Source organism: Myotis lucifugus, unplaced genomic scaffold, assembly GCF_000147115.1.
Source record: "Myotis lucifugus unplaced genomic scaffold, Myoluc2.0 scaffold_4, whole genome shotgun sequence".
Taxonomy (NCBI): Eukaryota; Metazoa; Chordata; class Mammalia; order Chiroptera; family Vespertilionidae; genus Myotis; species Myotis lucifugus.
Genome location: NW_005871052.1, coordinates 2,852,015 through 2,877,857, shown reverse-complemented (window position 1 = coordinate 2,877,857; position 25,843 = coordinate 2,852,015). Strand labels below are relative to the sequence as shown.

At 36.8% G+C, this 25,843-nt stretch overlaps 1 protein-coding gene across 1 annotated transcript in view; it reads right to left on the bottom strand.

Annotated features, from left to right (window-relative positions):
• RPS6KA6 (ribosomal protein S6 kinase A6) overlaps positions 1-25,843 on the bottom strand; it is a 168,045-nt gene that overhangs the window by 39,399 nt on the left and 102,803 nt on the right. Inside the window, exons 9-12 of the mRNA XM_006082809.3 lie at positions 19,635-19,777; positions 13,227-13,297; positions 10,088-10,176; positions 9,256-9,314 (exon numbers count right to left, since the gene is read on the bottom strand). Coding sequence (XP_006082871.1) covers positions 9,256-9,314; positions 10,088-10,176; positions 13,227-13,297; positions 19,635-19,777 — 362 coding nt within the window. The remainder of the gene's footprint in view (positions 1-9,255; positions 9,315-10,087; positions 10,177-13,226; positions 13,298-19,634; positions 19,778-25,843) is intronic.

Below are 25,843 nucleotides of genomic sequence, written 5' to 3'. Positions count from 1 at the left end.
TTTAAAAGCTCACAGACCCACACAGTAGTAGAAAATTAATAGAATATTATGTAAAGTAATTTATTTTCATTTTTTATTAAATTGAATGGGATGGTATTGATCAACATGAACATATAGGTTTCAGGTGTGGGTTTCTATTGTTATAAGATCTGTATATTGCACCTTGTACCCATTACCCAAAGTCAAATTTTCTCCTGTCTCCAGATATTAGGACACCCTCCCCCCCCGCCCAACAACACCTTCCCTCTGGCAACCACCACACTGCTATTTGTGTTCACGAGTTTCAGTTTTATATCCCACACATTAGTGAAATCATATGGGTCTTAGCTTTTTGTGACTGACATTTCACTTAGCACAATATTCTCAAGTCCATCCATGTTGTTGCAAATGGTACTATTTTGTTCTTTCTTATGGCTGAGTAGTATTCCATTGTGTATATGTACCACATCTTCTTTATCCAGTCCCCATATTACAGGACACTTTGGTTGTTTCTAATGTCTTGGCAACCATGAATATTGCTGCAATGAACATAGGGGTTCATATGTCTTTGCACAAATATGATTTCGAGTTTTTTGGGCATATACCCATCAGAGAGAACATTGGGTCGTATGGTAGCTCAATTCTCATTTTTTTGAGCATTCACCAGACTGCTTTCCATAGTGGATGTACCAGGTTACATTCTCATCAGAAGTGAATGAGTGTTCTATTTTCTCCACAACCTCTCCAACACTTGTTATTGCTTGTCTTATTCAAAAAGGCCACTCAAACAGGTGTGAGGTGGTATCTCATTGTAGTTTTGATTTGTATTTCCCTAATTGCCAGTGAGGTTGAACATCTTTTAATATATCTATTGGTTGTTGTATGTCTTCTTGGAAGATGTTTTTCTATAGCTGCTCTGCTCATTTTTTTTTATTGGGTTGTTTGTTTGATGTTGAGTCTTATGAGTTCTTTATATGTTTTAGAAATGAAAACCTTGTTGGAGCTACTATTTGCAAATGTCATATCCTATCTGGTTGGCTGCCTGTTTGTTTTGTTGTTGTCAGTTTTTGTTTTTGTTGTTGTTGTTGGTGGTGGTGTTGTTGTTTTTTTTGCTGTGCGGTAGCTTTTTTAGTTTGATATAGTCCCATTCATTTGTTTTTGCCTTTACTTCCCTTGCCTTTGGGGTCAAGTTCATAAAATGTTCTCTAAAACCCAGGTCCACAAATTTGGTACCTAAATTTTCTTTGATGTAACTTATTGTATCAGATCTTATATTTAGGTCTTTGATCCATTTTTAATTAATTTTTGTACATGGGGACAACATGTAATCCAGTTTCAATCATTTACATGTGGCTTTCCAGTTTTCCCAGCATAATTTATTTACTCCATTGTGTGTTTCTGGCTCCTTTGTCGAAAATTATCTGTCCATATACATGCGGATTTGTAGCTAGGCTCTTTATTCTGTTCCATTGATCTGTTTGTCTATTTCTCTGCCAATACCATGCTGTTTTGATTATTGTAGCTCCGTAGTATAATTTGAAGACAGATAGCATGATACCTCCAGCTTTGGTTTTTCTCAGGATTGTTTTGTCTATTCGGGGTCTTTTGTGGTCTGATGATTTCTCCTTCTATGTCTTTAAGAACTGACATTGTTATTTTGATGGGGTTGCATTAAATCTGTATATTGCTTTGGGAAATATGGGATGAACTATGTTGGTTCATCCAATCTATGAACAAGGAATATTTTCCCATTTGTTGTATTTTTTTTTCAATCTCTTTTAACTATGCTTTGTAATTTTTAAAAAAATATATATATTTTATTTCAGAGAGGAAGGGAGAGGGAAAGAGAGATAGAAACATCAATGATGAGAGAGAGTCACCTATTGGCTGCCTCCTGCATGTCCCCTACTAGGGATCCAGCCCACCACCCAGGCATGTGCCCTTGACCGGAATTGAACCTGGGACCCTTCAGTCCCAGGCTGCTGCTCTATCCACTGAGCCAAACCAGCCAGGGTATGCTTTGTAATTTTTAGTATGTAGGTCTTTCACACTCTTAAGTTTATTCTTAGGAATTTTTTTTGTTTTGGTTGCAATTGCAAAAGAAATTATTTTTTATTGTCTTTTTCTGATGTTTTATTTTTAGTATACAAGAAGGCAATGGATTTTTGCATATTGATTTTGTATCCTGCAACTCGACTGTATCTGTCTATTGTTTCTAATCATTTTTTGGTAGAGTCTATAGAGACTTCTATATACATTATGCCTGCAAAAAGTGACAGTTTTACTTCTTCCCTATTTGGATGCCTTTTATTTCTTTCTCTTGCCTTATTGTTGTGGCTAGGACATCAAGCACTATGTTGAATAAGAGTGGTGACAGTGGACATCTTGTCTTTTTCCTGATCTTAGGGGAAAAGCTTTCAGTTTTTCAGCTTTGAGTATGATATTAGCTGAGGGTTTATCACATATGTCCTTTATTATGTTGAGGTACTTTCTTTCTATTCCAATTTTATTGAGTGTTTTAATCATAAATGAATGTTGTATATTATCAAATGCTTATTTTGAATCTATTGATAAGATCATATGAGTTTTATCCTTCCTTTTCTTAATGTGGTTCAGTACATTGATTTATTTGCATATATTGAACCATTCTTGTGCCCCTGGCATGAACCCCAGCTGATCATATTATTTTTTGATGTACTATTATATTTGATTTAATAGTATTTTGTTTAGGATTTTTGCATCTGTATTCATCAGAGATACTGGTCTGTGCTTTTCTTTTTCTGTGTGTTATCTTTACTAGGATTTGGTATCAGGGTTATATTGTTCTCATAGAATGTGTTAGGAAGAATTGCCTCCTCTTTATTTTTTTGAAAGAATTTGAGGATAGGTTTTAAATCTTTGAATGTTTGGTAGAAATCACTGGTGAAGCAATCTGGTCCTGGATTTTTTAAAAATATATTTTATTGACTTTTTACAGAGAGGAAGGGAGAGGAATAGAGAGTTAGAAACATCGATGAGAGAGAAACATCGATCAGCTGCCTCCTGCACACCCCCTACTGGGGATGTGCCCACAACCAAGGTACATGCCCTTGACCAGAATCGAACCTGGGACCCTTGAGTCTGCAGGCCGATGCTCTATCCACTGAGCAAAACCAGTTAGGACTGGACTTTTGTTTTTTGATAGGTTTTTGATGGTTGCTTCCATTTCCCCACTAATGATCAGTCTATTTAGATTTTCCAATTCTTCATGATTTAGTCTAGGAATCCTATCTAATAAAGAGGGAATATGCTAATTGACCCTCACACCATCACAAAGATGGCAATACCCACCGCCAATAAGGAGGGAATATGCTAATTGACTTCCCCTCCCTCAAAGATGGCAGTGCCCACAGCCACAAGATGGCAGTGCTCAGTCCCCTCAGCCCCACCAGAGCGGCAAGTGCACGGCAAGTCACTCCGCATGTTTACCTCTAGAGACCTCCAGTCCCCTCAGCCCCCCAGCCCTCCAGGGCCAGCCTGAGGCACAGGCAAGCCTAGGATGGCGGCTGCCCAGCCACCCAGGGCCACCCAAGGCTCAGGCAACCCGGGCCGGCCAAGGCTTGCGCTGCCGGGAGTGGCAGCAGCAGAGGTGTGACGGTGTGTCACCTTCCCCTGATCGCTGGGTTGCCTCCCGCCCCTGAGGCTCCCAGACTGTGAGAGGAGGCAGGCCGGGCTGAGGGACCCCCCTCCAGTGCATGAATTTTCATGCACAGGGCCTCTAGTGTTATATAATTCTAGCAACTTATCCATTTCCTCTAGGATATTGAATTTGATGGTATATAATCTTTCATAATATTCTAGTATGATCCTTTGTATATCTGTGATGTCTCTGTTGACTTCTCTCTCACTTCTGATTTTGTTTATATGGGTCTTTTCCTTTATTTTCCTTTGTGCGGCTAACCAGGGGTTTGTTAATTTTTATTAGTCTTTTCAAAGAACCAGGTTGTTCTTTGTTTATTAATTTTTTGTATAGTTTTTCTTTTCTCTATTCTGTTAAATTCTGCTCAGTTTTTTATTATTCCCTTTCTTCTGCTGACTTTAGGTTGCTTTTGTTAGTTCTTTAAGCTGTGATGTTAGATTATTTACTTGGGATATTTCTTGTTTCTTGAGATAGGCCTATAATGATATAATCTTCTCTCTTATTATTGCTTTCGCTGCATCCCAGAAATTTTGATATGCTATATTCTTATTCTCATTTTTATTTATATATCTTTTTATCTCATCTTTTATTTCTTCTTTGATCCAGTCATTTTTTAATAGCATGTTGTTTAATATCCACAGATTTGGGGGTTTCTTTACTTCCTTTTTGCAGTTGATTTCTAATTTCAGGGCATCATGATTAGAGAATATGCTTAGTATGATTTCAAGCCTCTTGAATTTGTTGATGCTAGTTTTGTGACCCAATATATGGTCTATCCTTGAGAAAATTCCATGTGCACTTAGGAATGTATAATCTGATATCCTGAGATGAAAGGTTGAGTTAATGTCAACTATGTCCATTTGGTCTAGTGTTTCATTTAAGGCCAATATTTCTTTATTGATTTTCTGTTTGGTTGATCTGTCTAGAGCTGTCAATGGAGTGTTAAGGTCCCCACCTATGATTTTGTTTTGATCTGTTTCTCCCTATAGTTCTGTGAGTAGTTGTTTTATATATTTTGGTGGTCCTTGGTTGGGTGCATATCTATATTATAAAAGGCCTGTGACCGTAATGCCATAATGACCACACAATTGGTCACTGAGAGGTGCATTGATGGGTCTCGTGGCGCAGCAGGTCTGGGGTCCCACCTCATGTGGCAGGTCTGGGGTCTGGGGTCCCGCCTCACGCAGTGGGTCTGGTGTCTGGGGTCCCATCTCGCATGGCGGATCTGGGGTCTGTGGTCCCACCTCGCACGGCAGGTCTGGGGTCTGGGGTCTGGTCCCACCTCGTGCTGTAGGTCTGGGGTCTGGGGTCCCTCTCGCGGCGGATCTGGGGTCCCGCCTCATGTGGCGGGTTTGGGCTCTGGGGTCCCGCCTTGTGCGGAGGGTCTGGGGTCTGGGGTCCCGCCTCATGCGGTGGGTCTGGGGTCTCACATGATTTCGGCTCACATGGTGTGGCCCATAGGCTCTGATTGCAGCAAGGCTGGTGGCCAGCAGGCAAGCAGGAGAGTGGACAGGTGGGCGCGGCGAGGCACGTGGTTGGGCGGGGCCTCACGATTTCGTGTACTGGGCTTCTTAGTATGTTAAGGAATGTTATTTTTTCTTCATGTAGTGTTCTCTTTATCATTATAAAGTGTCCACCTTTGTCTCTTGTTATCTTGAAATCGATTTTAATACATATACATATGGCTATAACTGATTTTCTGTAGATTTTATTTGCTTGGAGAATCATTTTCCACCCTTTTACTTTGAACCTACCTTTGTCTTTGCAGCTTAGATGTGTCTCTTATAGGCATCATATGGTTGGATTTTGTTTTATTTATCCACTCTGCTATTCTGTGTCTCTTTCTTGGTGAATTTATACTATTTATTTTACCTTTAGGGTAATTACTGATGTATGAGAATGTCCAATAACCATTTTATATTTTGTTTTCTGGTAGCTCTGTTCCTTCATTGGTTCTTTTCCTTTGTGTTTCTGTCTGTGTGTTTTTGTTTGGTGGTATTCCATACTTCTTTCCTCTGTTTCCAAATTTTTTAAAGCTCTGTCCTGTTTTGGGAATTTTGTGTGTGGTTACCATTAGGTTTCTAAAAAGTAAAGTTTCATATATACCTTAGTTTTTTTTTTTAAGTGCATCTCATCTTCATGTTCCTATGCCAGCTTAGACTTTTACCCCCTCCCCTTTTATGTTTTTGTTCTCACAAATTATGCCTGTTTATGCTGTAAGTTTTTGGTGATCTTACTCATAGTGTTGTGATCTTACATTCTTTGTTTCAGATACAATAAAGCCCTTGAGCATTTCCTGCAATGGATGTTTTCTGGTGATAAAATTCCTCAATTTCTGTATGTCTGGAACATCTTTATTTCTCTTTCATATTCTAAGGAAAATTTTGCTGGATATATTATTTGTGGCCAGTAATTTCTCTCTTTCTGACTTGTGCCTATTTGCTCCCACTCTCTTCTGGCTTGTATAGTTTCTGCTGAGAAGTCTGATGAAATTTTGATGGGTTTTCCTTTGTAAGTCCCTTCCTTCTTTTCCCTGACTGCTTTGAGAATTTTTCATTGGTCAATAATTTTTGACAGTTTTAATATGAAGAGCGCTGGAGAGGACCTCTTTGGATTGAGGTAACTAGTGCTCTATTTGCTTCTTGGATTCAAGGAGCTAGTTCTTTCCATAGGTTTGGGAAGTTATCATTCACTATTTGTTTGAATAGACTCTCTGTTATTGCTAACTCCCTCTCTTCCTCCACTGAAATGCCTATTATTCTAATGTTTCTTTTTCTGATGGTGTCAGATAGTTCTTGTAGACCTCTTTCATTTTTCTTTATGCTCAGGTCTCTCTTTTCTTCCCTATGCTTCATTTCTAGATTCTTCTCTTCGATATCACTAATTATTTCCTTCATCTGGTTGGCTCTGTTTTCTATGCTCAGTAGTTCACTCTTAAACTCATTAATTAATGCTTCATTTCCAGGATTTCCCATTGGTTCTTTTTTAAAGTTTCAATCCCATTGGTAAAGTACTTGTTTTGTTCATTGATTTGTTTTCTGAGGGCATTGAATTCCTGTCTATTTGCTCATATCCTATTGAGTATTTTCTGAACTGCAATCTTGAAATCTGGCATTTATATCACATCTTTCCATGTGTCCCAGTTTGCTTTTGGGAGATTTTTCATTTTCTTTCTGATCATCCTTGTTACCATGATTATTCATGGTATTTGCTGTTCTCTTTGCCTAGTCATTTATATCTGTCCATATTAATGGAGGACAATAGCTTCCTCTGAAGAGGCTTTTCTACTATTTTCCAGTAGATTGTGCTGAATTGTAAGAATTTTTAGCTCTGTGATCTCCTAGTCTTGACCCAGGGTTTCCTTAAGACTGTACAACTGCAAAGCTTGGAGGGTGGGGTTTGTTTTGTCCTCACCATAATGGCAAACCCTGGTCTCCCTAGGGTCCTGCCCCAAGCACCCCACCTGGGGATCATTACAGAGGAAAACAGCAGTTCTGCTGAAATAGATCTTGGTTACAGATAATGTGATCCTTGACCCAAATCCAAGAGCAAGGGAAGGAGAATTTGGGGAGTCCAAATGGCTACAGTGCTCGGTGATTCTATTTCTTTGTCAGAAACACCACTGTCCTGCCCAACATTAGAGGGTTACAGAACAGAACCCAGTGCTCTGTTAGGCATCTCCTCGCTGCTCTGTCAGTTGGACTGCACCCTGCAATTCTCTGTTCCTCCAGGCCACAGGCAGCGCCTGCAACCGCTGGGTTCCTCCCCTCTCCAGGATGCGCTGCAAGCTCTCCGCTGCAGGGCTGTATCTGTGCTTTCCTCCCTTCTAGTATCCCAGTTTATTCCCGGTTGCCCACCTTTAGATGATTCTATGTGCAGGTCTCTCAAGCAGGCCTCTGTATTGAGCAGGGAATTCTTTGTTGAATTATAATTGGTTTACTTGTTGTAATTTCACTGGGAGAGGCCAAGGGGATCTCTCACACTTCCATTTCTCTTATGTCCACAATTTTCATTTATATTTACATAAACATTCCAGTCTTTTTTATTTAAATTAAGACCAAGGAATATAAACTGTTTAGATATAAAAATGATGGAGCCTGGCCGGTGTTGTTCAATGGTTGAGCATCAACCTATAGATCAGGAGGTCTCCTCTCCATTCCCAGTAAGGACACATGCCTGGGTTGCTGGTTTAATGTCCAGTAGGGGGCATGCATGAGGCAGTAAATCAATGATTCTCTCTAATCATTGATGTTTCTAATTCTCCTTCTCTCTTCTCTGAATACAATAAACATGAAAAAAAGAATGATGGAATATAAAAATTTCCAGTTTCTCTAGGTATAAAAAAAGGAAGAATAGAGAAGCATTACAAAAAAAAAGTTACAAGACACCAAAAGAGGCATGCAACAGATATATGAAAGGGAACTCATATGTACTATGTAATTGAGTGGCGATTTAGGGAATTGATACTAATGACTTCCACAAAAAATAAAAATAGCCTTCTAAAACATGTTCCATAAGCCAGATGTAACAATGATTTAATCAGTTAATAGTGGCCCTCTGTATATGCCTTAGAATTTAAGAGATTTTTTTCTTTTGAAAAATATTTCAATACCAATAATTAGAACTAGAAAATAAAAAACACCTATGATTATTGATAGTACATAAAATACATAAAGCAATTTGTAAAACAGACAACAAAATGGGTTTTTTCTAAGAAAAAATATTAGTTTAAGAGTTGCACCTTTAAAAAATTCTTTATAAGACTTATAGAAATTTGCATGTTTCTATTTTCATGTTCTCTCAAAATTTAGTGAAATATCTGTACAAAAACATTCATTTATTAAGAAATGTAATTTTTCCTAACACATGACAAAGAACCAATTGAAATTAAATAACATCTTAAATTTTTTTAGAATTAATTTTCTATAAGAACTGCTCTATCATTCATCCATTTTCCCCTTCTCTTCCTCCTCTACATTCTCCAACCTAGAATAGGGGAGAATTTATTTTACCTGTTAGCACATATTTAACAGGTAAAATAAATGAGAAACAAAAACTTACTAAATATCATCCACACATTTACTGGTTCCAGGTAATTTTACTTAAAGCGGTAGCATATCATAACAATTACCTTGAACTATAAGATGTGTGGATGAATTTGGAACAACACAGATGGATATTGAGGGTTATACTAAATGAAATAAGTCAGGTGGTAAAGGACAAAACCTTATGATTTCATTCATAACTGAAATATTAAAAAATGAACAAAACAACAAGTTCATACATACAAACAACAGATTAGTGGTTACCAGAAGGAAAGTGGGTGGAGGGGGAAATGGGTAAAGGGGTTTAATTACATGGTGACAGATGGAATCTAGACTTTTGATGGTGAGAATGCTATAGTGTATACCGATATCAAATTATAATGTTGCATACCTGAAACTTATGTTATTAACCAATGTTGCCCCAATAAAAATAATCCCATACTAGTAAAACAAATGAATTTAGTTAACCAGCAAAGTCAATATGTTACAATTTACTCTTCAGCGTTTGCTCATATTAAAGTTACTCAGTAACAAATTTTCTAGTGAACTTACATTCCAGTCAATATTTGCAAAAAAATGATGTCTTTTGATTTCCTCAACTCCTTCTGAACCTATAAAAACAGAAAGACATTTTACTGGTGTAATTTTTTAAAATCTTTATACCTGGCTTTTAAGCTGTGATCTATAAAGAGCAATACACACACTTTATCGATTCCTTGTAGTGAAAGGTTTAAGACATCTCGTATGATCTTTTATTATAATTGCTTCTTTCAATTTAATGTGAAAAAAAATGAAGCACATAGAACAAAATGAAATATTGAAATGCCTTCCAAATCGAATCAAAATCATGTTTAATACAACTTTGAATTTAGGTACATTTTCTTCATAGTTGAACCTATGACCTCATATCTATAGGTCAAAATAAAAGTACAACATAATAAAGTGACATTGAAATTTTAACATAAGGTCATAAATAGGATAGATGAAAGGATTACATCTGGGTCCAGGGTAAGGCTACCTGAAAGTGGCCAAGTAATAAGTTATGGAAACATAATATTTACATTTAATAATATTGGAAGGACAAAACAATTATCTTCAAATATCAAAAAAGATTACCTATACAATTCTGTGAACTATTTCAAAAAATGAATGCATATGATATATAATTATATATATTAAACAGAAATACTGAATAACTAGACCACTCTATTTTTAAATCATAGACATACAGAATTTACTGGAATCATTGCATATACAAAATGCAAAGTTCTAGGTCTAAATAGATAGCAGTAGTAAAAGAACTTAAGTCAGAAAACATAAAGTTATAATTATCATCCCAAAGCCTGCAGTATATTGATACAAATGCTAAGGAAATAAGCAATACCCAATCTATTTGCTGGATTCCTTTTGAATAACATCCTTAGAAGACTTTGTGCTTCAGCACTAAGAAACTGAGGCATTCCAAGTTTTGCTCTGGAAAAGAAGATTTTAGAAAATTTCATTAAAATCTAGCCACACTTCTAAATTTATAAATTTCAAAAATAATTTTAAAGAATATTTTCACAGTGGTAAATAATGTCCCCCATAGCATAGGAGAAGGGAATAAGATAGTGTGGAAAATGTTATTTTGTGTCAATTTAAATCCACAAGTTTCTCAAAACTGAAAGCAAGAACACTCGATAAAACCCAGCACCCATTTATGCTAAAAACTCTCAGCAAAGTGGGAATAGAGGAAACATACCACATGTAATGAAGGCCATAAAGGATGAACCCACAGCCAACATCATACACAATGTGCAAAAACTACAAGCATTTCCCTTAAGATTGGGGACTAGACAGATGTCTGCTTTTAGCACTCTTATTCAACATAGCACTGGAAGTCCCAGTCATAGCAATCACACAAGTAAAAGAAAGAAATGGCTTCTAAATTGGAAAGAAGTAAAACTGTCCTTATTTGCAGATGACATGATACTGTATATAGAAAACCCTAAATACACCACCAGAAAACTACTAGAACTGATAAATGAATTCAGTAAAGTAGCAGGACACAAAATAAATATTGAGAAATCAGTTGTATTTTTATGCACCCAAAAGGAACTATGAGAAAGGAAAACTAAGAAAACAATCCCATTTACAATTGCTTCAAAAAGAATAAAACATCTAAAAATTAATTTAACCAAGGATGCAAAAGACGTGTACTCAGAAAATTATAAGACACTGGAGAAAGAAATTGAAGAAGATAAAAATAAGTGGGAACATATACCGTGTTAATGGATAGAAAGGATGACTATCATTAAAATGTTCATGTTACCCAAAGCAATCTACATATTGAATACAATTCCTATTAAGATACCAATAGCGTATTTAACAGAACTAGAACAAATATCCCAAAAATTTATATTGAATCATAAAAGTCCCCAAATAGCAACAGTGAGTGATCTTGAGAAAGAAGAACAAAGTTGTACGAATCATACTACCTGATATCAACTATATTACAAGGCCATAGTAATCAAAATAGCATGGTACTGGCATAAAAAGAGACATCTATCACATGATCTCACACATAAGTGGAAATCTAAAGAACAAAATAAACTGATGAACAAAATAGATCCAGAGACATAAATGCATGGAACAGAGTGTTGAATCTGAGGAAAGATGGGAATGGGTGGGTGGGAAGGGATTAACCAAAGAACTTATATGCATATATGTATAACCCATGGACACAGACAATAGTACTAGTATGGTAAAGGCCTGGGGCAGGGGGCAGGTGCAGGCTAGAAGGGATCAATGGGGAAAAAAGAGACATCTGTAATACTTTCAACAATAAATATAAATTTTTAAAAAATAAGAACAAATAAAAACAGTATAGATCAATGGAACCAAATTGACAGCTCAGAAATAAATCCACACCTTTATAATTAATTCATATTTGACAAATGAGACAAAAGCATACAATAGGCTTAAGATAGTCTATTAAATAAGTGGTGCCTGGAAAATTAGAAGATACATGTAAAAAAATGAAACTATACCACTTTATTACACCACACACAAGAATAAACTCAAAATGGACTAAAGACTTAAATGTTAGCCCTGCTGGCATGGCTCAGTGGTTGAACATCGACCTATGAACCAGGAAACCAGGAGGTTGTGGTTGGATTCCTGGTCAGGGCATATGCCTGGGTTGCAGGCTCAGTCCCCAGTGTGGAGTGTGCGGGAGACAGCAGATCAGTGATTCTCTCTCATCATTGATGTTTCTATCTCTCTCTCCTCCCTTCCTCTCTGAAATCAATAAAAAATATTTATTTTTAAAAAGACTTAAATGTTAGACTTGAAACCCTAAAAATCCTAGAAGAAAATACAGGCAGTAAAATCTTGTACATTTCTCATAGTGATATTTTTTTCTGATATATATCCTTGGGCAAGGGAAACAAAAGAAAAAAATAAACAAATGGGACTACATCAAACTAAAAAGTTTTTGCACAGGAAAGAAAACCATCAGCAAAATGAAAAGACAACACAGTGAACAGCAGAACATATTTGCTGATACATCTGCTAAGGCTTTAATATCCAACATTTATAGTGAACTTTAAAACACAAAATCAAAAAAACAAACAAACAACACAAAACAATACAATTAGAAAATGGGTGAAGGAACTGAATAGACACTTTGTCAAAGAGGACATACAGATGGCCAATAGACATATGAAAAGATACTCAATGTCACTGATCATCAGAGAAATGAAAATTAAAACCACAAAGGGATATCATGTCATCCCTGTTTGAATGGCTATCATCAACAAATCAACAAACAACAAGTGTTGCTAAGGATGTGGAGAAAAGGGAACCCTCTTGAACTGTTGGTGTGAATGCAGATTGGTGCAGCCACTGTGTAAAGCTGTATAGAGTAAACTCAAAAAATTAAAAGTGGAACTGCCCTATGACCAAATGATTCCACTTTCTGGGAATTTAGCTGAAGACACCCAAAACACAAATTTGAAAAAAAATGTGCACCCCTATGTTCACTGCAGTATTATTTACATTAGCCAAGATTTGGAAGCAGCCCAAGTGTTCATCAGTAGATGAGTAGATAAAACAGCTATAGAATACTACTCAGTCATAAAAAATGAAAAGGGAAATCTTGTCTTTTGGGACAGTATGGATGGACCTAGAGAGCATTATGCTGTGAAATCAGTCAGAGCAAGACAAGTACATATGATTTTGCTCATATGTGAAACCTAATGAACAAAGTGCACTAATGAGCAAAATAGGGACAGACTCATAGAGAACAGGCTGACAGTGTGAGGCGGGGCTTGGGGTTGTGGTGAAGAGATTGAGTGAAAAAGAAAAAAGACTGGAAAAACTCATGGACACTGACAACAGTGTGGTGGTTGTCGGAGGGGTGGGGTGGAGGTAGAAGAGCATATAAGGGGGATAAATGGTGATAGAAAAAAATAATAAAATAAAGAAAAAACTGAAAGCAAGAAATTCTTCCCATAAGAAAATAACGTAGTGCTTACACTTACTTTAATATCATATTCATGGTCTCATTTCTGTCTTTACCTTGAAATGGCAGTGTACCAGTAAGCATTTCAAACTAAAACAAACAAAAACCAAACAATCAATTTAGCACAAGTTAGAGACTTGTAATACGTGATCATCAACTCATACAGGATCTGCATGACAGTACATCAAAATAGGAGCAAAAGAACTAAATCACTTAAGGAAGTATACTTCTGGTACCCTACTATATATAACTCAATTGGTAGATGACTTGTAGCAAATGAAACAAACCAATTTGTTTCAGTCCTATTGGATTTGGTTAAGTTACCAAAGAAATTTGGAAATAAATACATTGTAGAAACAAATATATGCTTTTAAAGAAAGCAATTGAACTGACAAAGGAAAGTAAAAATAAGCATAAAACCATTTCAAATTCATAAATGATCAAGAAGGATTTAACCATTCTTTCCCTTGCTGGTGTTTTTAGTGGTTAGAGCATTGGCCTATGCACCAAAGGGTCCGGGATTTGATTCCTGGTTAAGGCCACATACCTAGGTTGTAGATTCCATCCCTGGCCTCAGTTGGGGAGCATTTGGAAGATAACCAATTGATGTGTCTCTCTCAACTCTCTCTCTCTCTCTCTCTCTCTCTCTCTCTCTCTCTCTCTCTCTCTCTCCCCTCTCCCTCCCTCCCTCTCTTCCTCTCTCCCTCCCTTCTACTATCTCTAAAAGGCAATGGGAAAAAAATCCTCTGGTGAGGATTAACAAAAAATGTTTTAACCAATCTCTTTCCCCTCACTTCTCTAAAAACAGAAACCAAAAAGAGAGAGAATACACACACACACACACACACACACACACACACACAGGAATAATTTTAAAAAAAGAAAAACACTGACACAATTGCACATATCATAAGGAAACATTTTCCCTAAGAGATTTAATTGCAATGCACACAACTAGAAAATTAATTATGCTATAAAAATACTATGTCTACAAATAAAGATCATCATGGTTCATTAAAATGTTTTATATACCTAATACTAAAATCTTAAATGGATTCAATAATGGCTTTAGCCTCAGTCCTCTGTTCTTTTATGAACTACAACCTTAGTTATTAGCTTATCCATTCACTCTCTCCTATACCCTTATGACTCTCAAATCTTATCCAGCCTCAATCTCTCTCAAGCCCCAGTTTTGCCTCCCATATTGATAGTAAAGGTTCTTAACTGGAAACTGAAGAGGTAGCAATGGGAATCAAAAAAGAGAAAAAAGAAAGCAATTGTGGTATAAGGGGATCATCTCTCTCAAGCTCCAGTCCCCCACCTCCAAAACTTTGAAATGTCTTTAACAAGCCCTGGAAAGGTAGCTAAATGGATTAGAGCATGGTCCCAATACGCCAAGGTTGCTGGTTATATCACTGGTATAACCACCCAATGAATGAATAAATAAGTAGAACAGCAAACAGATCTTGTTCTCTCTCCCTCTTTAACTCCCTGTCTCTGTCCCCTTGGGAGTTTGACTGTGAGACCGGGAGTTCAATCACTGGCTATGATGTGCACTGACCACCAGGGGGTGGCACAGAACATGGTGGGTGACCAGGGGAGGTGGTAGGGCACTGAGAGAGTGAGGGAAGGAGGAGGTGGGGAGGCAGGGAGGCAGGGGGAATCATGAGGTGGCAGCGGGAGGCAAGGTGGGGAGGTGGGGAGTCAGGAAGGCGGTGGGGGGAACCACACAGTGGCAGTGCTGGTGGAGAGGGAAGAAGGAGGCAGGGAGGCAGGGAGGTGGAGAACCTGATTGGCCCTGATCGCTGGCCAGGCCTAGGGACCCTACCCATGCACAAATTTCATGCACCAGGCCTCTAGTATCCTGTAATCTTACAATTGTCTTGTAAGGAGACCTTGTTGATTTTCCTACTTCTAGATTCCTCCATTTACAATCTACTTATATAATTCTGTCCAGGCTCATCTTCTTAACATTCATGTTTCCTATAATTACCATCCTATTTAAGAATCTATAAACGTTTCCTGCTACAAAGAGAATTGCATGCAAATGCTTAAGGTTTATAGCCTCATTTCCTCCACTCTCACCCACATTCTTCAACACTACTCTAGTCAACAAGTTCTCCTTACTAATATGATCACAATATTATCCTCAGCACACAGCTATTTACATTTTATCCATATTTCAGGGCTTAGTTTAAGTTCTCCAATTTTCCTATGTTAACTTATATTAATTTTATCCTGAATTCCTAAGGTACTTTTGGGCAATTTATTTAGCTACTCCAATTGTTTCCCAATTGGACTGTATGCCTTCTTAGGTCATGGAAAATGCCAAATAATGCACTTATAGTCTGTTCCCACACAACTGCCTTCCCTAAATGCCAGTTTTTTAATGGGTATTTAATATACTGATGTGTCATATTGAGTGTTATGCAGTGATAAATAGGCAAAATGTATTATCAAGCTTCAAAAGCAAACTAATTCAATAGCCATTCATATATCATCCTAATTAACACTGCAAGTTATATGATAAATCTTATACCAAATTAGTTAATCAGGATGTCAGCTGTAGTAGGTATTGAGGAAGACAAAGAGTAGTATAGCACATGGTTGCTCTCCTCAAAAGGTTTATAATTTTTCTAGGGACATGTTTGAAAAAATCCTATCTACGTATATAAAAACCCTGGGTGGTGTTCATCACGACCAGAACCGCCACGACCAAATGGAAGGAAGTCAGTCCTGCAGGGGTTGTCTTGGCAATGGCTGTGCCCTCCCCCGAGCTGTTTCCTGGAGCTGTTTCCTGTAAGGGTGGGGTTTGAGGCAGGAACCCGCTCTGGGAGCGTGGAGGCATATCTTTCTAAAGTGTGCCGTGCCAGCACAGCCAAGGGTGAACCTGAGTGGGGGCGGCTGAAAGGCTTAGAAAAGACAGACAAGAGAATGAAAGCTGGGTCTCAGTGGGAAGCTGCCTCTCTGAGAGACAGCGACCACGCCCACAGCTGTGCCTTTATTTTATAGCAGATGCTACCAGGCAAAGTATGGGCATGACTAAGATGTTTACAACATTCTCCTGGGTTTTAATCCTACTCAACTACATGCACCTGAACTCTATCAAGCCTACATCACTCAGGCACATGGGGCCACGTGTTCGGACCATAGGTTTAAGCTTACAACTACAGCTATTGGCTATAATTGTGCTGGGAAGGCCCTGCCCTCCAAGCTGGGACTTGCACATGGCAATGAGAGGACTGTGCCCTCTCATCAGTCCAAGGCTTGAACCTGTCCAAAATACTATAGTGGCTCCCCACAATAAAGGTTTAATACTGTTTCTTTGTTACTAATGTTGTGGCCCCAGCCCATAACAAAGAAACAATTTCCGGAGGATGAGGCCCAGGAATCAGGATTTTAAAAAGATTCCCGGGTGATTCTAATGTGCAGCCAAGGTTGAGAACCACTGCTACAGATAATATTAAAAATATATCTAAATGTGCAATTCTTTGTCCAAAAAATGCGCATGTTCAAAAATTAAATGAATAAATTTGGTTATACTCGATGGAGATTTTCACACATATCTGAGTGATGATTCCATTGATACCACAGATGATGCTGAAAAGGAAAATTTTCCCAGCAAATTTCTTAATAGTATTACTCCTTCGGGAATGCCATGTCACAAATTAAAATTGAAAGTGGGTGCAATCATCATGCTATTGAGAAATCTCAATAGTAAATGGAGTCTTTGTAATGGTAGCAGGTGTATTATCAAAAGATTATGACCTAACATTATCAAAGCTGAAGTATTAACAGGATCTGCAGAGGGAGAGGCTGTTCTGATTCCAAGAATTAATTTGTCCCCATCTGACACTGGCCTCCCATTTAAATTGATTTGTCGACGGTTTCCCGTGATGCCAGTATTTGTGATACTATTAATAAATCACAAGGAAAACTCTAGACAAAGTAGGCATATTCCTACCTGAACCCGTTTTTGCACATGGTCAGTTATATGTTGCTTTCTCTTGAGTTTGAAGAGCATGTGATGTTACAGTTAAAGTTCTAAGTACTTCAACACAAGGGAAATTAGTCAAGCACTCTGAAAGTGTTTTCACTCTTAATGTGGTGTAGAGGGAGATATTAGAATAAGTTTAATCACTTTATCAGTCATTGTTTGCATCACTGTTGTTTTTATATCATGTTTTTGTTGTTTTCATATCATGTTTTTGTCATTTTTATATCATGCCTCTGTTGTTATATCCTCTTGTTGCTGTTTATTTATTAATAAATTTATATATTATTTTCATATACATTTTACTAATTTCCTTTCATCTCTCACACTTCTATTATAGAGAAAAGGCAAATAGCAATATTAAAATATCTCTGCTAATTAATTCCCTTTTTAAAAAATATATATTTTATTGATTTTTTACAGGGAGGAAGGGACAGGGATAGAGAGTTAGAAACATCGATGAGCTGCCTCCTGCACACTCCCCACTGGGGCTGTGCCCGCAACCAAGGTACATGCCCTTGACCAGAATCGAACCTGGGACCCTTGAGTCCGCAGGCCGATGCTCTATCCACTGAGCCAAACCGGTTAGGGCAATTATTTCCCTTTTAATGAGCATGAATTTCATGCACCGGGCTACTAGTATAATAAAAGGATAATATGCAAATTGACCCTAACAGCAGATCAACTGGGAATGACTGGTCACTATGACACACACTGACCACCAGGGGGCAGACGCTCAATGCAGGAGATGCCCCCTGGTGGTCAGTGTGCTCCCACAGGGGAGCTCTGCTCAGCCATAAGACAGGCTGATGGCTGCCAGCACAGTGGTGGTGGCGGAAGCCTCTCCTGCCTCCTCAGCAGTGCTAAGGATGTCCGACTGCAGCTTAGGCCTACTCCCCAATGGAAAGTGGACATCCCCCGAGGGCTCCTGGGCTGCCAGAGAGATGTCTGCCTGTCAGCTTAGGCCCAATCCCCCGGGGAACAGGCCTAAGACAGCAGGTAGACATCCCCCGAGGGGTCCCAGACTGTGAGAGGGCACAGGCTGGGCTGAGGGACCCCTCCAATCCTGAGTGCACAAACTTTTGTTCACTGGGTCTGTAGTTTGACTATAAGAAAATATATGGTAAGGTATTAAATTCTGTAATAACTAAAATGCCATATGATTACAAACATAGTATTCTGAACTCTAAAAACTGGTATACTTTTTATATTTTTATTATAGTTAAAATACAATCTTAAATTAGTTTCAGATATATCACATAATGATAAACATTTATATACCTTAAAAGTAAACATCTATCATTGTTCAAAGTTATTCTGATATTATTGACATTCCCTATGTTGTATGTGTTATAACACACTCATGACTTATTTTTTGTAGTTCTTAATCCCCTTCACCTTTTTCACCCATCCACCACCAACCTCCCCTCAGGTAACCACCAGTTTTTTTTCTGTATCTGCTATCACTAAACCAATGAAAAAAAAGCACTGGCAAGGATATAGAGAAAAGGGAGCCCTAGTGCATTGTTGATTACACTACAGACTTATGCAGCCACTGTAGAAAAGAGTATGGAGTTTCCTCCAAAAATTAAAAATGGAGCTGCCTTTTGACACAGCAATCCCACTTCTGGGACTATATCCTAAGAATCTCAAAACACCAAGCAGAAAGAATATATGCACCCCTATGATTATTGCAGCATTATTTACAATAGCCAAGATCTGGAAACAGCCCAAGTGCCATCAGCAGATGAGTGGATAATAAAGCTGTGGTACATTTACACAATGGAATGCTACATGGCTATAAAAAAGAAGGAACTCTTACTCTTTCCAATAGCATGGAGGAACCTGGAGAGTATTATGCTAAACAAAATAAACCAGTCAGAGAAAAACAAATACCATCTGGAATCTAATGAAAAAAATAAACTGACAAACAAAATGGAACCAGAATCATAGATACATGGAACTGTCTGGTTGGTGCCTGTGAAGAGGCTGGGAGGGTGACTGGATAAAGAAGGTGAAGGGATTAGCTAAATAATATATATGCACACTCCATGGACACAGACAATAGGGTGATGAAGGCCAAGGGAGGGGGAGGCACAGATGGGTGGAGGTGGGCAAAGTGAGGGAGTATAGGGGACCTGCAATTATGTGAACATTAACATTTTTTAAATAAATAAATAAATATTACTAAATTGAAAAAAAAAAGAAATCAGAACACCAAAATCCTAATTCATATTGTATAACAGCTAGCCAAACACAACTTTTTAAATGATAATCATGAATTATTAGAACTCTATTCTCACCTGAAATCTCACAAATTTTAAATTAAAATTCTATATTTTCTTTTGTATTAAAAATGGATAGATAATAAATTAAAGTTCTAAGCAGTATTAATTTTATATTAGCAGAATTTTTTAAAATAGCACTACTTACCATAAGTACACCATATGACCACCAATCAGCACTCTGGGAATGACCTCTCCTATTTACTACTTCAGGAGCCATATACTCCACTGTACCACAAAATGAGTAGGCCTTTTTTTCTTGATCTACTGATTCTTTGCTGAGTCCAAAATCTGTAATAACATTGTTACACAAAAAATATATCTGAAGATCTTCAGAAAATAGAAAATACCCAAAGAAACAAAATTATGTATTTAAACCTTAAAATTATTCATGGATGGACTGTAATTACTCCTAAGCTATGATACAAATAATGAAAAATAGGCTGTATTTAATAATAAGAGCATTTAAAGATTTCTCAGTTACATATCATCTCAAAACATATTTTCATGTCTATACTTGAATATCATTCAACAATTTTGAGACAACAGTAATTAAAGCAAAGCTGTCATAATGTTTAAAATGTAAGACAAAAAAGAGATAATAACTTTAACTTTTTAAAATATTGAAAAAGTTTATTTTGCTTTGGCTTTGGTGTCTTTCCATTTTTGTTTAATGCCTTCAAAGAACTAAAAGTATCAATACATAAAAAATAATCTTATTTCTATGTGTTAGCAATGAAAAATTAGAAGTTGAAATTTTAAAAGTACCATTTATAATACTGCCAAAAAATCAAAACAAAACAAAAACACACCCTTGAAATTCACGGGTCTAAATATACAAAGTATATGCAAATCTGTACAACGAAAACTTGAAACATTGATGAAAGAAAACAAAGTAGATCTAAGTATACAGAAAGATATACTATGTGTATGGTTTGGAAGAATCAATTCTGTTAGAGATGTCAATTCCCCCCAAACTGATCTAAATATTCAATTAAACTTTAATAAAATTCTTAGCAAGATTTATTTTCTAGAAATCAATAAGTTGAATTTAAAATTTATATTAAAAGACAATAGAATAGCCAAACAATTTTGAAAAAGAATAACAAATTCAAAGGACTTACATTAACTAACTTCCGTACTTATTACAAACCTACAGTAATCAACAGTGTGGTATTGAAGAAAAGCTAGACATATAGATATAAATAAATGTACAGGACAGCATCCAAGAATAGACTGACACATACAGTCAGTTCTGCTATAATGTTTGTTTTATAAATTCAAATTTTATCCAATGGAATTGATACATTAGGAAGCAATTTGAAGATAACACATATTTGAATCTCAAATTTCATGTGCAATTTTGTTTGCAAGAAGCCCTAGATAAAACACTAAAAAATTGCACCTAGCTGATCCAAGCCAAGTAGAAATACATACATACACACACCACAAACATCTACCAACTATTTCAGCTCATCATGTGTGTTATGAGCCATTCTGTTGACCTGTAGTGCTACACTTTCCTCTCAATTCCAGATAATCTACCCTCCACTACTTTATAATTATGTACAAACTACAAACTTTCTTACATTAATTCTACAAGCAAATTTAAGGATTTTTCAAGTTAAGGTAGCATGCTTATTGTAGTATTTATGTAACCTTAATAATTTAGAACATGTAAAACAATGCTATCATTTTTATTCATTTCCTATATTTCTCAAATGTGTCACTGGTTATTTAGATTACTGCTAAGCCTCTAGCCCCATTTTTGCCATAAGCCCTATTCTTTTTATTATGCAATAATGCATAATGCAATAATTTTTAAGATCACAGGTGTTGCATTATAATGAAACTGGCTATATATTGTGGATTGATTTCTGACAAAGGCTTAAAAGCAATTCATGAAGAAATGTCAGTCTTTTCAACGAATGGTGCCAGAACAATAGCATATTGATATAAAAATATATCCTTAAACTATATATAAACATTAATTCAAAATGAATCACAGAACTAGATGTGAAATGTAGAACTTAAAGTTGTAAAATTTCCAGAAGTAATATAAGAGAAAATATTTGTGATCTTGGATTCGGAAAGAATTTCTTAGATACAACATCAAAAGTATAATTTATAAAAGAAAAATGTTGAAAACTGAACTTCATGGAAATAAAAAACTGATTTTCAAAGTTACCATTCAGTAAGTGTAAAAGAAGCTATACATTGAGAGAAAACATTTGCAAATCACATATCTGATAAATGACTTGTACTTCAGAGTATACTAAAACACTCAGAAATTCAATAATAAGAAAACAATTTTTTAAATAGAAGAAAGATCTGAACAGACACATATACAAAGACATAAATACATAAGAAGATGATCAATATCATTAGTTATTAGGGAAATGCAAGTTAAAACCACAATGAGATACTACTACATGCCCATTAGTAGAGCTAAAATAAAAAATGCTGGCAGTAACAATAATGGGTATATACAAAGCAACTGGAGCTCTCATACATTGCTAATGGGTATGCAAAATGGTACAGACACATTGGAAAACATTTTGGAGGTTTCTCATTAAGGGAAACTTAAACTTACCACATGATGAAGCAATCCCACTTCTTTGGTATTTACTCAAGTGAAATAAATGCTAATGTTCACGTAAAACCTGTACATAAATATTTATGGTGGCTTTATCCCTTACTGATGAATTAAACAGGAAATAACGCAAATGCCCCTTGATTGGGGACCAAACAAACCATGGCACCATTATAAAATAGAACACTACTCAGCAATTTTTTAAAAAGTTATTGATACATGCAACAATAAGGATGAATCTCAAATTTACTACACAAAGTAAATGAAGCCAAACTCAAAAGATTATATATGCTAAAGTCTATTTACATTGTGGAAAAGGCAAGCATAGGGCCAGAAAGCAGATTGGTAATTGTCTATGGGTAAAGAGAGGACTATATAATAAAAGGCTAATATGCAAGTCAACCAAACTGTGGAACGACCAGTCGCTATGATGCACATTGACCACCAGGGGGCAGATGCTGAATGCAGGAGCTGCCCCTTGGTGGTCAGTGCACTCCCACAGGGGGAGCGTTGCTCAGCCAAAAGCCGGGCTCATGGCTGGAGAGTGCAGCGGCAGTGGCAGGAGCCTTTCCTGCCTCCGTAGCAGCACTAAGGATGTTCAACTGATGGCTTAGGCCTGCTCCCCAGGCCTAAGCCGGCAGTCTGACATCCCCCGAGGGCTCCTGGACTGTGAGAGGGCGAAAGCCGGGCTGAGGGACCGCCCCACCCCCCCAATGCACTGGGCCTCTAGTTAACTTATAATGGGGAAATTTGGAAGGTAATGATGGAACTTTTAATATCTTGATGATGGTGATGGTTTTAAGACTGTATGCATTTGTCAAAGCTTGCAAAACTATATGTGAAAGAGTAATTTTTCTTAAACTCTGTATTTGAGACTACTGCAAATTTATTGCAGTTATATGGAATACTACAGAGATCCTGTTTACCCTTCACCCAGTTTCTCCCATGGTGACATCTTATAAAAACTATATTATAATATCACAATATTGACAATGATGCTAACAAGATGCAGAATAATTCCATCACTATAAGGATCCAAAGAGAAAGTTTTACTCTGTGTAGGTTATATCTTTATTCTATAAATAAAGAAAGCTATAAGCCCAAATTGATTTATAAATAAAATATCAACATTAATACTTAATTTTCAAGGCCCTAGAAAACTGGTTTTCTAATCATGCTCAATATTTTCATTGAAGTGAAATAAGCCAGTCAGTGAAAGATAAATACCACATGATATCACTCATTTATGGAATATAAAGAACATTATAAACTGATGAACAAAAAATAGATACAGAGGCAAAGAAGCATCGAACAGACTGTCAAACTACAGCGGGAAGGCAGGGGAGGGTTGGTGAGGCGGTAAGAGATCAACCAAAGGACTTGTATGCATGCATATAAGTATAACCAATGGACGCAAGATACTGGGTGAGGGCATGTGCCGGGGGGTAGGCGAGGTCAATGGGGAAAAAAGGAGACATATGTACTACTATTTGTAATACTTTAAAAATAAAATAAAATTTTAAAAAAAGGTTAAGAAAAAAAATAACTATTTTGTATGATAACTAAATATATTATGATATTAAGTATATTTAAAAATATTTTCAATGTCCTATAATGTTATTTCTCTATATTTTGAGACTTTAAACTCTACACAACCAATTTAAAACATAAATGTAATAAAAGTTCATCTTCAAGTTCAGTTCAGCTGAATATGACAACCCTGTAGAGAAGAACATTGACATTGTTGGACATCCCAGAGAGAAGAAAGGGAAGATAATTTTCTTATCCTTGATTACTTTTCAGAGATTTATGCCACTTCTCAGAGGTCTTTTGTGGTACTATTTCTGAAAAAAAATGATATTTAACACTAGAATTTGCTCAGCAATGAACTGAACATTTATTTTACAATATTACGGGTTAGCTACAAGATTTTAAAAATATATATTAATCAGTGGTTTTTCCAAGTCACTAATTTGAAATAAAAATAAAATGTAGAAATCAGCTAAATCAAGGTTTTTTTTTTGGTCGTAGGGGCCATGGGGAAGTATATTTGTGCAACCATAAATGACTGTTTAATTAGACTTTAAATTTTAAAAGCACACCCAGAATAAAACAATTTAATGAGTATGTATTATTAGTAAAGGTAATCTCAGTGATTAATTTGCAAATAACAATAAAAATACTTAAAATTATTTTCTTACATATATATTTCTCTTAAATATTCAGCTAAATCACAATGTGATTTAAATTTCTGACACTGTATAGATTCTTTTGAAGCATCGATCTTATATAAAATCTGATGTTTGAAATTTTAACCCTGACAGTATGGCTTCTATAAATGCTTGCTTGCTTAAATAATAAGGAAAATAAGACTACTCCCATTCTAAAGAGGCCATAAACTATGCCCCAGACAGAGTTGTCAGTGCTGACACCAGGCCAGGCCTTGAGATATGGTCTCATGGCCCCTTCCCAGTACGGAGGCCTTCTTTCTCAGAAGGCCCGGAAGTCTCATTCCAAATTTGGGAGACAAAGGACTGGAAAAAGTATAAATAAAGCGAGTTTCCTCCATGTTGGGGGGCCCAGAATTTGAAAGACACTTTTCTCTGGGCCTGCACAGAATTTAATAATAAAATAACTCCCTTTCTCTAAGCTTGGGTGGTTTTTCTCCAGTCTTCTGCAACACTTTCCTCTTTATATAGAAATTACTCCTGAATTATGCCCCTCAGAAACATATAACTGTAACCACAGACAGTTAAAATCAATTGTGTGTTCAATTCATAATTATGAGTAAACATTTTTATAAACTAGTCAAGTCATATACAGTTTTTATACACAGTGGTGGGGGTATTAGATAAAAAATTAAGACATGAAGACATTATAAATAATATACAAGCAAATATGCAGATATGTTTGGGGTATCACTCTCATTCTACTTCAGTACTTCTGCTATACAAGCATAATCTTAGTATGAGGTAAATCAAGGTCAAAGCACAGTCATATCATGGAACCTTTCTACAGTCCACTGACATTCAGAGCAACCTGTTAAACATTAGGTTCATTCTTGTATCTGAAGTAATTTTAAAGTGTACTTGTAAAAATAAGGTATTGCCCTCTACTAAGATTATTCTGGGGAAACTCAGAATGCTGATGAAGACCCTACTTAGATGAGACACTCCTAAATCACTACAACCCACTGCTATAAATTACAAATAGTTATTAATCTGGTACTTTTGACTATAGTATTCAAAATAAAAGAAAGAACTATAAAGAGAATGAAGGAAAGAGGGCATGAAGGAGGGAACACCCATAGAAGGTAAGAAAGCAAGAAAGGAAAGGAAGAAAAAGAAGACAAGAAAGAGAAAGAAAGGAATACATAATGGAAAATTGAAGAATAAAAAGTATTCTTAAGGAAGTAAGAAGATTGCGGCGGAATAGGCAGATGCGTCCCAAGGCTTGTCCCGGAGCAAATAGAATGAGCAGCTGAAACAAATAATATCCACCCCAATGGTGAAGGAGACTCAGCTGGTGAGACAGTTTGTAGCTGGGAAGTGCAGAGTTCCCCTGGAAAGGTAAAAACCAGAGATCTGGGCAGGAAAGTTTGCCAGACCTCTGAGCCCAGAGGGTCAGAGGGAAACCTCGTGGCACCCAGCCGCGTCCCTTGGGACAGGCACAGCCCCTGACTGGGGAAAGGAAATCTGCAAGACTGTTGGCACCGGGGGATTTGAGATCTGGGTTCCATAATTACGGAGGACTGAGCCTAAAGG